The following is a 13,405-nucleotide window of genomic DNA, read 5'->3' as shown; positions in this document are numbered from 1 at the left end:
AATGAGAAAGAGAGAAGAAATTAGAATGTTATGGGAAAGAAAGGAGAAAGAATTGACAAACAAGATGTGATGGCGGAAGATCACAGAAGTTCTGTGTTCCATGAGGAATAACGGAGACAATGAATACACAAATAAATTCAGTTAAAATAGACATATCTGAAATATGTAAAGAAGTCTCGAGAGGAAACTCCCATAGACAGTGACTTGAACCAGAAGACATGTTAGACTAACCTCTGCTCCACCATAGCACCCTGATACAAATATGAGAGGACTGAAAATACAGTTTATTAAATTACAAACAAAAAATAAAAATGGCTCATGAGTTACGCACTGCACAGTCAATGTGGTTTTCTTACTGAGCGCTGCGGCTGGTGGTCATTTCCTGAAAACTCAAGGAATGCAACTGAAACGCTGAAAATCTGAGACTTCAGATCAGTGGAGTTCAGTTTGGTTTAAAGATGAAGACCTGTGGCTTTTATTTTCTCATATGTAAGTACAGTTACTGGTTTTAAATGTATTTACTTATACTGCCTCTGTATTTATAAAAAAAAAATAATTAGCTGTAACATTCCTTATAAAAAAGAAATACATGAAAAATGTGTTTTTAAAAATATCACCAAAATGAATATATTTTAACATGTTACAATAGAATTCAAAGATGTTGCACTATACTGACAAACATTTAAAACATGTAAATTATCACCGTCTTTGTATGATGTATTATATATTCCAAAATATTTATATTTGATATATATTTTAAAGTACAAGGAACACATATTGTCCCATATATTTTAGAAAAAGTTTACAATGTATTTCTGAGATAATGTAAATACTATGCTAGTCTTTATAATATATTGTATATACTGTATAGTTCAATATATTTTAATATGTAGTTTTTTTATATACCGCAGTATATTTTTAAAATATATTAAACTGGCATTAAAAAGATAATCAATATATATTGTGATGCATGAGTTGATATCTCTGCGGTGGGTTGGCACCCTGCCCGGGATTGGTTCTTGCCTTGTGCCCTGTGCTGGCTGGGGTTGGCTCCAGCAGACCCCCATGACCCTGTGTTCGGATTCAGCGGGTTAGAAAATGGATGGATGGATGGAGTTGATATCTTGCACCTAAAAGGAGAGGCTGAGTTTAGTGGCTTCAGGAAAACCAGCTTTATTGTTCTGCTCAAAACAAGGACAGTCAGCGAACTTGCAAACTGGAGCTGCAACTTCAATACTCAAAGACACAGCAGCCAAGTACTGGCGTTATCATTCGTTTGACCTTCGCTCTCTTCTTCAGTGGCCGGATTAAAGTGTTCCCCGTATCAACAATTGGCAGACTGGAGTGCTATACAGTGTGGCTGCAAACCTACCGTTGCCTTGGCGATGGACAACAAACCCTTGACAAATGCATCACCCCTGTGGGGGGCGCAAAGGGGTCTCAGTCTCCCAGCACTCACACATATAAGATGTTTCATATACTGATATCTGTCTTAAACCAAATAGCACTGTGACACAGTACAAACTATAAAGCCATTATACATTTCGGAAAAGATAGTAATAAAGTTATAACCTGCAATGTTCTATTATCAGTACAGTACTTGGTTTGTAAACTATATTAAAAAGTCCTGGCTTTCCAAAAAAATTATGTCTAAGGAACTTTTATCATACTTGGTTTGATATGCTGAGTTATTGTTGTTGTTGAAGTTTTGGATCTTAATATCCTACATGAGAATCTATAATAAAAGGTTTGCTTAAGAACCAATTATCTAATTTTCCAGACCTATTTTTTATCTAAAATCATTAGCCTGGTAGTAGATTTATTAATCTTCAGTAACTAATATTGAAGCTAGTTACATTTAAGACATTTTCTGTCACTAGCTACTTAAACAAATGTGTTTATCTCATACGGGATATTCTGTAATACAGGGTGGTCAAGATCTAATTATGCAACTTTTATTGCAATGCAGGAAAACAACACAAGGCAAAAGAATTCTTCGAAATATCTTGTAATAAACAAAAATGGACTTACATTGAATTAATTCACTGATTTCGCTGCCATCTATTGGCAACAAAAAGAATTTTTTGTGAATTCTCTATGTAATAAACTTAATAAGTGATAGGATAATGAAAATTGCATAATTAGATCTAGAGCACCATATACATCACAGCTCACCCTGTGCCCCTTTACCGTGTTAGTTGTTCTAATGTTTTAACTTTTTAAATAATAACAGTTATTGTAAGGCAGTGTTTCCCAACCTCGGACCTGTGGACCCCCTGTAGGCTGCAGGTTTTTGTTCCAACCAGATTCCTAATCAGTGACAACGCCTGATAGCACTGATCTCATTTAATTAGCTGGTATTATTTTTTTCTTTTATTTAACATTCAGAAAAGCACTGCAGCATGATTTTTACATTTATAAGACATTTACAAATATTTCTGCTTTTGCTATAGGTTTAAATGCATAACTCTGTTTTGTTGATTTCATTATATTTTGCCCTTTCTCTGTGCAGTTTTTCCCCCTTCATTGTTTATTATTAATGACAATTAAAAATGAGCAGAGCAGACACGCTGGCAAACAACGTGGAATAATCAAAGGCTGAAACTACTTTAGCATCAGATACACTAAATAGTAAATAATGGATTAATTGAAAAAATTAGAACACTTAGAAAAGTAGAATGAAAATCAATATGAAAATATTGCTAAAAAGAAAAAATGCATTATTCCTATATAACTGCTTTGTGCAATTATATATATATATATATATATATATATATATATATATATATATATATATAGTAACAAAGACTTTTATTGTTTCTTCAACTGTGGAACATGTCTTCCCCGTGCCACACAGCCCAAACACAGTCCCAAAGCACAATAAACACATCCAACAATCCTTCTTCTCTTCCACCACTCCTCCTCAAGCTTAGTCCTCCTCCTCCCGACCCTGGCTCTTCGAGTGGTGGTGGCTGGGCCCTTTTAGAACCCACCCAGAAGCGTTCCAGGTGATTAACCACCTGGTCCTAATTGCACTTCCGGGTGGTTGGGGAATCACCGTCGGCCAGGGAGGCTGCCACCAAGCGTCCTGGGGGAGGTACTGGACTGTCCATGGCGGCTCCCCAGGAACATAAGCAGCAGGGGCGTCCCGGCTGTCCTTCACAATATACAGTATATTACCAAACTTGTTTTTCTAATTTGTATATTGTTCTCAAAACACAGATCTTTGGAAATAACACATCACTTAATTAGCCCAGGAGTCCAATTAAAAACAAAAACCTGCACCCACAGTGTGCCCCCAGGACCGAGGAGTTTGGGAAACACTGTTGTAAGGACCAGTTAAGGTGCTTTTTAAAAACCAAAGAAAGAATGCACAATTTTTTTACCGTGAAATCAATCGCAGTTTATACACCGACACAGCTGCCTACTTGGACTGCCGAGTTACTGGGAGTTCACTGGCAAGGCTGAGTTTAGTTTTTTTGCTTCCTGTAAAAGTCAGGCAAAGTAAATTATTAATCTCTTTGAAACATGGGGCTGGATATACTTTATAATCCATCCCATCCATCCATTTTTCAACCCGTTGAATCCGAACACAGGGTCACAGGGGTCTGCTGGAGCCAATCCTAGCCAACACAGGGCACAAGGCAGGAACCAATCCCGGGCAGGGTGCCAACCCACCGCAGGTTCGCTTCTTGGGTCCTTCCTACGTAGAGTTTTCATGTTCTCCCCGTGTCTGCGTGGGTTTCTTCTGGGTCCTCCAGTTTCCTCCCACAGTCCAAAGACATACAGGTTAGGCGCATTAGTGATCCTAAATTGTCCCTAGTGTGTGCTTGGTGTGTGGGTGTGTGTGTGCGTGTGCCCCATGGTGGGCTAACATCCTGCACAGGATTTGTTCCTGCCTTGTGCCCTGTGCTGGCTGGGATTGGCTCCAGCAGACCCCTGTGACCCTGTGTTAGGATATAGCAGGTTGGAAAATGACTCACTGACAGATCAGACCTCCGTGTGTTTTAGAGGGTAGCTGCTGATTGCCAGAGATATCACGGCCACCTTCTTTTCTCCCCACACGAGCGACGCTCTCCCGTCAGAGCAGAACAGGATCAGATACAGTGCCAGTGGCTGACAATGGAGCACACCTACCTTGGCCAGAATTACATTTTTTTTTATTGGTTTTTAAAGTTTTGTCCTGTTTTACTACTATGTGGACGAAGCCACGGGGGACAGCTAGTATTAAATAAAAAATATAGTATATTTAATTATATTTCAAATATCATATATATTAGTAAATGTTTATGGCCACACTGGTGCAACGCCATTCCTTGGTCTAGTGCAGACTCTTAAAGAACACCAAAACTCTTTAACACTGGTGCTGGTGTCCTAAGAAACAAGAATTGTACAGCAATATGACAGCAGTGAAAATCAAGAAGATGAAACACAATGATGCCAAAATCAGAATGGTGCAAGGAAAACTGTTAATTGTCAGATGCATTGGTAGGAGCAGAATGTTGTCACCTCGGAGAGCACTGCTGTGTCACCTCTCCTGGCCAGTCGCTCTCTCTGTGGTGTTAGTGTTCACATGAAATTTTCCAAGGTGGTCTGATATTTCCCTCAATCACAGAGATGTTTATCAACTTAGTTCATGATCCAAACTTGTCCATTACTGGGTTGGTTAGTTGCTTAATATATCATGTGAATCAAGTAGAACAAGTAGCCATGTGTAAACGTGAGCCCTGTGATGGTTTGTAGCCACAACACAGTTTTATTCCTGCTGTGAATCCTGTGCAGTTGACCTCCACCTTCCCAAGATACTATAATGGACTAAAGGGGTTCCAGCAATTGCTAAATGGAAATAAAAGGCAGGAAAAAAAATGTGAGAATGAAGGACTTCTCTTATGTCCTAGTTGTCAGCTCTTTGACCGAAGTGGTGGCGTGTCTAGTGGCTCAAAAGTAAAAGATGGCAGAATGGACTAATTCATCAAGTTAAAAATGCTGAGTAAATCAGTTTACTAAATCCATACTCTGTGTGTTTTAACATTTAGGCACTTCCTGGGTCCACCGTGCGTAGAGTTTGCATGTTCTTCCCGTGTTTGCGTGGGTTTCCTCTGGGTACTCCAGTTTCCTCCCACAGTCCAAAGAAATGCAGGTTAGGTGCATTGGCGATTATAAATTGACCCTAGTATGTGCTTTGGACTGTGAGTGGAAACTGGAGTACCCAGTGGAAGCCCATGGAGACACAGAGAGAACATGCAGACTTAACCCAGGGAGGACTTGGGACTCGATCCCCGGTGTTCTAACTGTAAGGCAGCAGCACTGCCACTGTGCCACTCTCTTTTAATAGTTTTGTTCTTCAGATGGTTGAACCCCAGCTAATGAGATACTTTCAGAACCTCTTCATGTTTCTCTTTATGGCTTCACACATGTGTTTCAGAATCTTTTTTATTTATTTTCAGGTCTTCCTGTGTTGAGGTCCTCAGCCCAGTATGGAGGTACGTGAGAGGAGATTTTTAATCTGAGATCACACTGACCTTCTTGTTCTGGTTGTCATACTCACCATTCTTGCTTATTACCCTCAGATTACTGTCTTTGTCTTTATTTGACACTTTAAGTTGCTCTTCCATCAGAATCAGAAACTTCATTGTGTTTTCTTTATGAGTGCTTTCACACATAGGACTGTAGAAACTCTTCACATACCACATGCACTTCAGAAGAGGGCATCCACCTGAAGCTAAGGATGTTTGAGCCTGGCCAGTACTTTGATGGGAGACCAACCAGGGAAAGTTTCGGTTGCTGCTGGTGATGAGGCCACCAAGGGATGCTTACCCTGTGGTCTGAGTGTGGACCACAATGCCCCAGTCCAGTGATAGGGACACTGAGCTGAAAAAATAGTGCTATCCTTTGGATGATGACAAAAAAATCGAGGTGCTGACTCTCTGGTCATAAAAGATCCCTCGGTATCCTTTGTAAATGGTAAGGTATATCTCAGGTGAATCGAGGTGGAATAATTCACTCTGCAAGCATTTGTTGGGTGATCTCACAAAACTCCCATCCGCTTTCTTGATGCTGTCTTTAGTCAACTTAGTCTTGCCACTCAATCTCTGGATGGTTTGATATAGAATCCTATATTAATGCCTGGATGCTGCTTCATCAAGGTCAGCGGCTACGGTGCTCCAATAGATTTCCCACTCTGTCTTCATCTTTTGAAGGACTGCTCTGTTCAGCTCCTGGTATTGCTCAAAGCTGATAAGTTTCAGTCATTTTCATTTGTCCACCAGGTCCAGACACTGATCCGAGAACCTCTTTTGCATGTGGAGGCTGATGGATAGTCACGTGGGGGTAGTGGGGGTTTGCACATTCCAGGATGGCTACTGATATTTGCTTTTTTTCTTTGTCCACATCATTGGACTGATTGAGTGCTGAGAATTTGTTGGATAGAGCAATTTGGAATTCTTGCTTGATTGCTGGATGCCTTGGACGTGTCTAGTTTAGCTTGACTGATGGAGATTTCTTACCCGTTGGAGTCACAGCTGTATCTTAGAACATACTATGTAGTGGTCAGATCTGCAATCTGACCCTCTCATGACACGGACATAGCCTAGGATAGACAAATCTTTGCCTGATGGCTTTCACCATGTGAGCTAATGTTTGTGGGCATGCTGGAAGTGTCTATTTCCCACAATAAGGTGGTTAGATGTGGCAAAGGATAGTAGATGTAATCCATTGTCATTGATCTCCCTGTGGCCGAATCTGCCCATTGTTTCTTTCCATGCAGACCAGTCTGCACCAATGTGATCACTGAAATCTCCAGCCAATACAACAAGCTCAGTCTTCACAATCGTGTCCAATATATGTTGGAGCTTGTTGTACAAATGATCCTTGGTCACATCTAAGCTGGTCTCGATGTGTTGACAGAGAGAATGTGTGTATTGATGGTAGAATTAACGGTGAGTACTGCCAGACAATTTTTTGTCAGCCCAGCTATCCACCATAAATCCGACTCCCGCTTCTCGTTTTTCACTGCCTGAGTAGTACAGCATCATCGTTTCATCAACTGTCGGTGGAAGAATGATCAGTGTTCCAGATCCACGATCGTAATTTTGCATTTCAACAATCCCTTGTGTATGATTTCCTTTTGGTCAATGTGGTGACCAGTTTGTACATTCCATTATATAGTGTGGCGGATAATGGGACATCCCTGTGATGGAAAGACCGGAGTAGAGGTCATATTCAGGCCAATACTTCCCCCCAGAACACTAAAGGAAAATCCCCCTGGCTCACAGCAGGGTCTCAGGTTTACAGCATAGAAACTCAACCCACTGGGACACGTGGCCACCGCCGGGGGCGCCTGAACAGTTGGTGAGCCCTGGGTTGCAGCACTGCTGCCACACCCGGAACTGCTTCCAGAAGGTGGTCTTGAAGCACCTGAAGCATTTTCGGGTGCCCTATAAAAGGGGCTGCCTCACTCCTACTTGCTGGTAGAGGAGTGGAAGTGGCAGAGAAAGAGAAAGGGCTGTGTTGTGCTAATTGTATACTATACTGTGTTGTGTAGTGGGGAGCAAAGGTAAGGGCTTCCCCCACAGGAATAAACATGTGTACTGGACTTGAACTTGTGTCTGACTGTCTGTGTCGGGTAGGGTGACTGGTATGCCCCCTTGGTGCTCCACAATATATGTAATCAGGTCTCTAATAAGCAAACTGTTCATATAAATCACTTCATCTTTTCAGCTTTGTGAATGGACCCCTTCACTGAACTTCACAGTATGTTTATTCAAATGGTAACTGCTCTCTAAAGTTCTTCATGAAAGTGCTCACAGTGAAAGGGGCTCGATGGCAGAGTGACATATTGTTCAGTTGTCACTGTAAGTGAAACAGTGGTGTTTGTTTCCGTCTCCACCATGTTGGTCTGTAATTGTGATCTTTATTTTTTTCCTCACAGGAAATATAATGGTGACATTGACACTGAACACTACGATGACACCTGTGTACGTTGGAGACACAGTGACAATGGTGTGCAGAGTTGAGGGTGACATCACTGACTCGATATTTTTTTTTATCAAATTTGTTAACGAAGTCAATTATTCAATTGAAAAGTCCGGTGATTGCACTTACACCATTGAGTCTGTGAGTGCATCTGACAGTGGACTATACATCTGCAGAGCCCGCAATGCTGGTCTTCTTCAACCCTTAGCACCCAGCAATCCTGTTACACTGTTTGTTCAAGGTGAGTGTGAGGCTAAGGTGTGTCTGCAGGGCATAGTGGCCTATCACTTTAAAGCAGAGCAGAGGGGCTTTTCTCTACTTGGCCACTCTGTGCCTTTAGACGAGGGGTGTTTGTCTTGCTGACTGCTCGATGGCTTTTATGAATTCTTTCCATCTTTATGGGCAGATGTCCACAATGCGCCTCCTAAAATGGTGTTCATCCTGCTCTTTTCTTGAGCTTCCTGTTTGCTCATTCAGTCGCAGAAGAGCTAGAGACCCTGATACATCACTGAATTTGTTCAAATTTGTTCATTTTGACTTTTTGTGTAAAGTTTTTTTTTTAGTTTGTGAAGTTTGGGTCTTCTTTTTTGTGGCCCTGTTTGGTCAGTAGTGGCAGTACGATTGTGATTTAGCACCTTGGTGAAATTTAGAGAAAACATGAAGTACAAAGAGAAAACGTTCATGTTAGTTTACATCTTTGGTCATTATCAATATCTGTCATGTCCAGTTAGTCTCTAATAAAGTCATCTGTGCTAAACACACAGTCACTGCAGGCATGAAGTGTTTGGGCAGAAGTGTGACCAGAGCTGTCGTGGTGTTATTTGACATGAACAGCAGAACCTCATGTCGTAATAAGTCAATTGAGGTGGAAGAACAAGTGGGACTGCAAACAGTGGTGTCTTCTCTAATCCACTGTCCACTCTATAAAGTATTGTTTAAGTGACTCCAGGACTGGCAGTTATGGAAAATATGGACCCAAACGCAGTGAAAATCCAGTTTTAGTGCTACAGTGTTTGCTTTAACTGTTAATTTTATGCTCCATCATGCAGGACCCTCCCAAAGTGAATTTAGCACACATCTTCTTGGCTCTGTCCAGTCAGTGTAATAATCTGTCATCTTGTGCCACATTTGTGACAAGGAGTGGTACACACTGTCATTTCTTTCAGTATCTCAATGAGCTGAACTGAGCCACTGGTAACAGAAACGTCAGGATTCAAATCCTGATTCCTGTGGTCACTCATCACTCAAGAGTGATGTCTCTGTTTTTATGCTCTGGCACACAGTTCCTCAAAAGGTGAGCATTAGAGAAAATAAGGATTCATTTTAATGGTGATCTAACTTTTTGAAGTAAACTGTGGTGAAGGTAGCACTAGTGATGGGCTGCTCGATTACTGATGTTTCAACATTGAGTCGAGCTTTTGAAGCCCTAGTGCTCAAAGCGCCACTTCAAGGCTTGTTACAAATGCACCCGTCACATGATTTTGAGTCAGGCTAGTGTCATGACGTCATTGATATCAGCGCAGTCAGCAGCCAATTGGTCAGCCCCGCACCTACTGAACTTCTTTGGCTCAAAGCGTAAAATCAGTTTTCGCTACTGCATCGGTAAGGTGTGCTGACGCGAGTTCAGACCCTAATTGGGGCTTGCTTATGGTCCTTGCCCAAAGTTAAAATAAGGAGTTTGTTAAAGCATTTGTGTAGTACTTGTCTGTAAGTTAACAAATATGTTTTGGAGACATTATGAACGATTTACATGGGGTACCTCGTTCCTTGGTGTGGAATCATGTTTATTTCATGGCAGCACGTGTTATAACAATCCAGAATCTATTCTATCCCATGTCGATCATATCAGAGAGGCTAAGAAACACTTCACCAAAGCCAACTTGGCATCACAACAGTATATGCGCAAGACAGTCCTCATTAAACATTTTTAGCATTCAGTGATTTCCAGATTTGTTGCTGATATGTAGTATTGATTTCCAAAAAGCAATGTGAGTAAAAACGTGTGCTGCATAACTAATTACAACTGTCTGTAAAACAGAATCAGCACCATCAACAGCGTCTTCTGCAATTTAGCAAAAGCCTTGGGATATCTGCGTTAATGAGACAAAAAAAGTCTAGAACATAAAGATCACTCAAGTACTGACAAGAATGAAAAGCAGGAAGGTATTAAGTACAAAATGTAGATTTCTATCGACTTTTGAACTATTTCCATAAAGCGTAAGTGGTACTTTTTATTCATGCAGCTGCAAAGTCCTTTTATAATTTTTCAATATGTTATTGGTTTGATTTGTTGTTGGTTCTTTAGCGCACACAATATAGAAAATGTCTGTTGGTTTACTCCTCAAATATCAATCCCTATATCTGAGAATAGGAGAAAGTCTAGACCAATCCCCTTGCTGGGCAGGTGTATTTTGTCCTCATTCGGTTATGTTATCGACTAAGTCGTGTTCAACAGGGAGCAAGGAGACAACGGTGCGGCCATTTTCTTGTCTGTCATCTTTCTTTAATATTTACCTGTGTCCAGGTGACTTAGTGTGGAGAAAAGTTTGGGATGGTTCGTGGAATTCTAATGTTAACTCATAAAGACACATCCTGGCATTAGCAGTATGAAGTAAATTCCCATTTAATCATCTTATTGAAATATTTACCACATCTCTTCAATAAGCTTCACTTCTCCTTATTTTTACTATCCTGGTAATTTCTAGGTCTGCCTCTTTGATTTGATTTTCAATTTTCTCTCTGGAATTTACATTTCAAAAGGTTCTTGAAGAAGTGAAGCAAACATTCACAGACAAAGAGGCTTGATGACTATGCAATCATTTTGCAATGTACGCTCACTGAGAAAATTATTGGAAACAATGGATTAAAGTTTACTACAGTGGACTAAGTGATTTATTCCTGAGTTACACCTCAACAGTAAACTTGTATTATTCCAATTCAAGTATCCTGGTAATAATATGTAGATGACAGGGACTTTATTTCACATGGTGTACAGTACATGCTACCTGAAAATGCCTACTAACTACCCCAAAACAGACCCTCAACAAAAACGTACAAAAAACATTACAGTGCCCTCCATAATGATTTTTTCCTTGATTTCCACCTCTGCCTCCCAATTGTAAATTACAAATCAGATATGATTAAAGTTCACATTGCAGACTTCCATTTAAGGAATTTCCGTACATTTCTGTCACACCACGTAGAAATGACAAAACTTTTTCTACATGGTCCCACTATTTCAGGGCACCATAATGGTTGACACGTAGCAATGGCAGGTCTATTAAAGACCCCTTTCAGACTGCTTAAAGTCTGTGATTAATAGACATCACCATGGGCCTCATGCATAAGGCCATGCATAGAATTTACACTAAAACATGGCATATGGACAAAAGTGGAAATGTGCATGCGTACACACAAAAAAATCCAGATGCATAAATCTGTGCGTACGCCAACTTCCATGTTCTTCCATGTTCTTCCACTACATAAATCCCAGTCAGGGTGAAAAGTAACGCTCGTGAACGTGCCTGCCCGCTCCACCCCGACTCCTCCCAGAATTACGCCTCTTTGAATATGCAAATCAGTATAAATAGCCCCTTATGTTTTGCGTTTTGTGAAAAGATAATGGCAAAACCACGGGGGAAAAGAAGAATTTCAGCGCATACCAATTAGAGGCAAGGAAAAACTTAATATTTGTTTGTTCAAGCAGTGATATAAACAACAAAAGGAAGTTGATCAAGTGACAGAATGGCGGAGAAACTTAAAAGTTCAAGTTCAGAAAGTTGCACAGTGCCTGAAAAAATAAGAAGTGGTCAGATATCAAAGTCGCTGTGAAAAGGCGAGTCATATCCCACCATCTGAGTGTCATATGGAAGCATATTAGTGTACAGATAAATGAAAAAAACCTGGGACACAGTGTGAAAAAATGGTTGAAATGTCAACCTTTGTCATTAATGTAAAACTTCATAAACTTCATCTTAAAATTGTTTAATAGTTTCTCAAATTTCATCCTAATTAAAGTGGTTCGTTAAATTCTTCATAATTCTATGTGTTATTCTATGTACTCTAATGTGTGTGAATCACTGCATGCTTCTTAAACAAGTTTTCTCTTACACTGACAGGACACAGAATACATTACATTCATGATGTTACAGCTCTCTGAACAATTTAAATACTAAGGTTTATACTTGATATTTTCATGACTATAGAAATTAAAGCATGTATAAAACATTAAGGTACATTGGCACAGTGGTAGTGACGAGCTGGTGCCCCTTCCAGAGATTGTTCCTGCCTCCCACAAGATGCTTGCTGTGCTGTGTGTGACCCTTAATAAAATAATTTATTGCAGCAGTACTGTCTCTTTCAAACGTATTAACTCCCGATTCCTGTCCTTCCTTTTCTTTCTCCAAATAATCAATTGCCATACAATCAGCTCTTTAATAAATGTCAAGCCATCTGTAAGCTTAGAATGCAGATTCTTCAAAACTTTTAAGTGAAATTGAAATATCTTCATAGTACATGTTTAATTATTCCATTCATCTATCCATCCAGGGTTGCATCAGTCCCCGCAAGCATACAGCGCGAGGCAGGAACAATCCCTGAACGGGGTGCCAGCTCAATGCTACCACTGCTCACCAAGTACTTGTATATTTAATAATTAACAATATACATTATTTAAATGAAGTTAAAAATTTATCTCTATAATGTAATGTACATATTTTACTAAATTTCAATTTAAAAATGATGACAAGAGCCCTAAGAAGATAGCTCCTAGAAATCTAAATCGACTTAGAACCCAGTCATCATCATCTGTAAATACATGCTCTCAACTGAATTGAATTCCTTTATTGTTATTTTTTTAAACAATGAGATTCAAAACGCAAATCCTCCATAAACTTACTTTCCTATAACATAGTAAAAATAACAACAACAATAATAGTAATAGGATAAAAAAGTGAAAAATATACAATATGAAAACATGAGTGGCTCAGGTTGTGCAATATTACAACTGTAATGTCTGTTTAAAGTGAAGTAATTTTACTTATAAGTATAAACAGTTCTACCTGGAGCACTTGATGAGCTGATTGAGTGTGTTTATAGCTCTTGGGATGAAATTATTTCTGAACCACATGGTTTGTGCTGGAAAGGCTCTAAAGCATTTGCCGAATTGGAGAAGTTCAAATAGACTGTGCATGTAGGTGAGGTAGCGTGTGCTTGATGCTGTATCCTGATATTTCTCCCCGCTCTTGACACAATTTGCCATAGAGCTTTCCGATCAGCTGGTGTACAGCTGTGATTCCACACTCAAATACAGTAGGTTAAAATACTCAGAGTGGTGCACTAATAGTAACAACGCTAAAGCAGCTATAGTATTTGGAATAGTTTGGCCATTCCGTGCACCATTATATGGTTACAGGTTGATTACAATCAGATG

At 40.0% G+C, this 13,405-nt stretch overlaps 1 protein-coding gene across 1 annotated transcript in view; it reads left to right on the top strand.

The window, feature by feature from the left end:
- The first annotated feature begins 441 nt into the window (after positions 1-441).
- The window catches only part of LOC120518888 (Fc receptor-like protein 5), a 37,523-nt gene continuing 24,559 nt past the window's right edge, over positions 442-13,405 (top strand). Inside the window, exons 1-3 of the mRNA XM_039741898.1 lie at positions 442-489; positions 5,448-5,483; positions 7,931-8,215. Of these exons, the coding sequence (XP_039597832.1) occupies positions 459-489; positions 5,448-5,483; positions 7,931-8,215 (352 nt within the window). The 5' untranslated portion in view covers positions 442-458. The remainder of the gene's footprint in view (positions 490-5,447; positions 5,484-7,930; positions 8,216-13,405) is intronic.

Source organism: Polypterus senegalus, chromosome 18 (genome assembly GCF_016835505.1).
Source record: "Polypterus senegalus isolate Bchr_013 chromosome 18, ASM1683550v1, whole genome shotgun sequence".
Lineage (NCBI taxonomy): Eukaryota > Metazoa > Chordata > Cladistia > Polypteriformes > Polypteridae > Polypterus > Polypterus senegalus.
The sequence above is the reverse complement of the archived record's forward strand: the minus strand, read 5'-3'. Positions and strand labels throughout refer to the sequence as shown.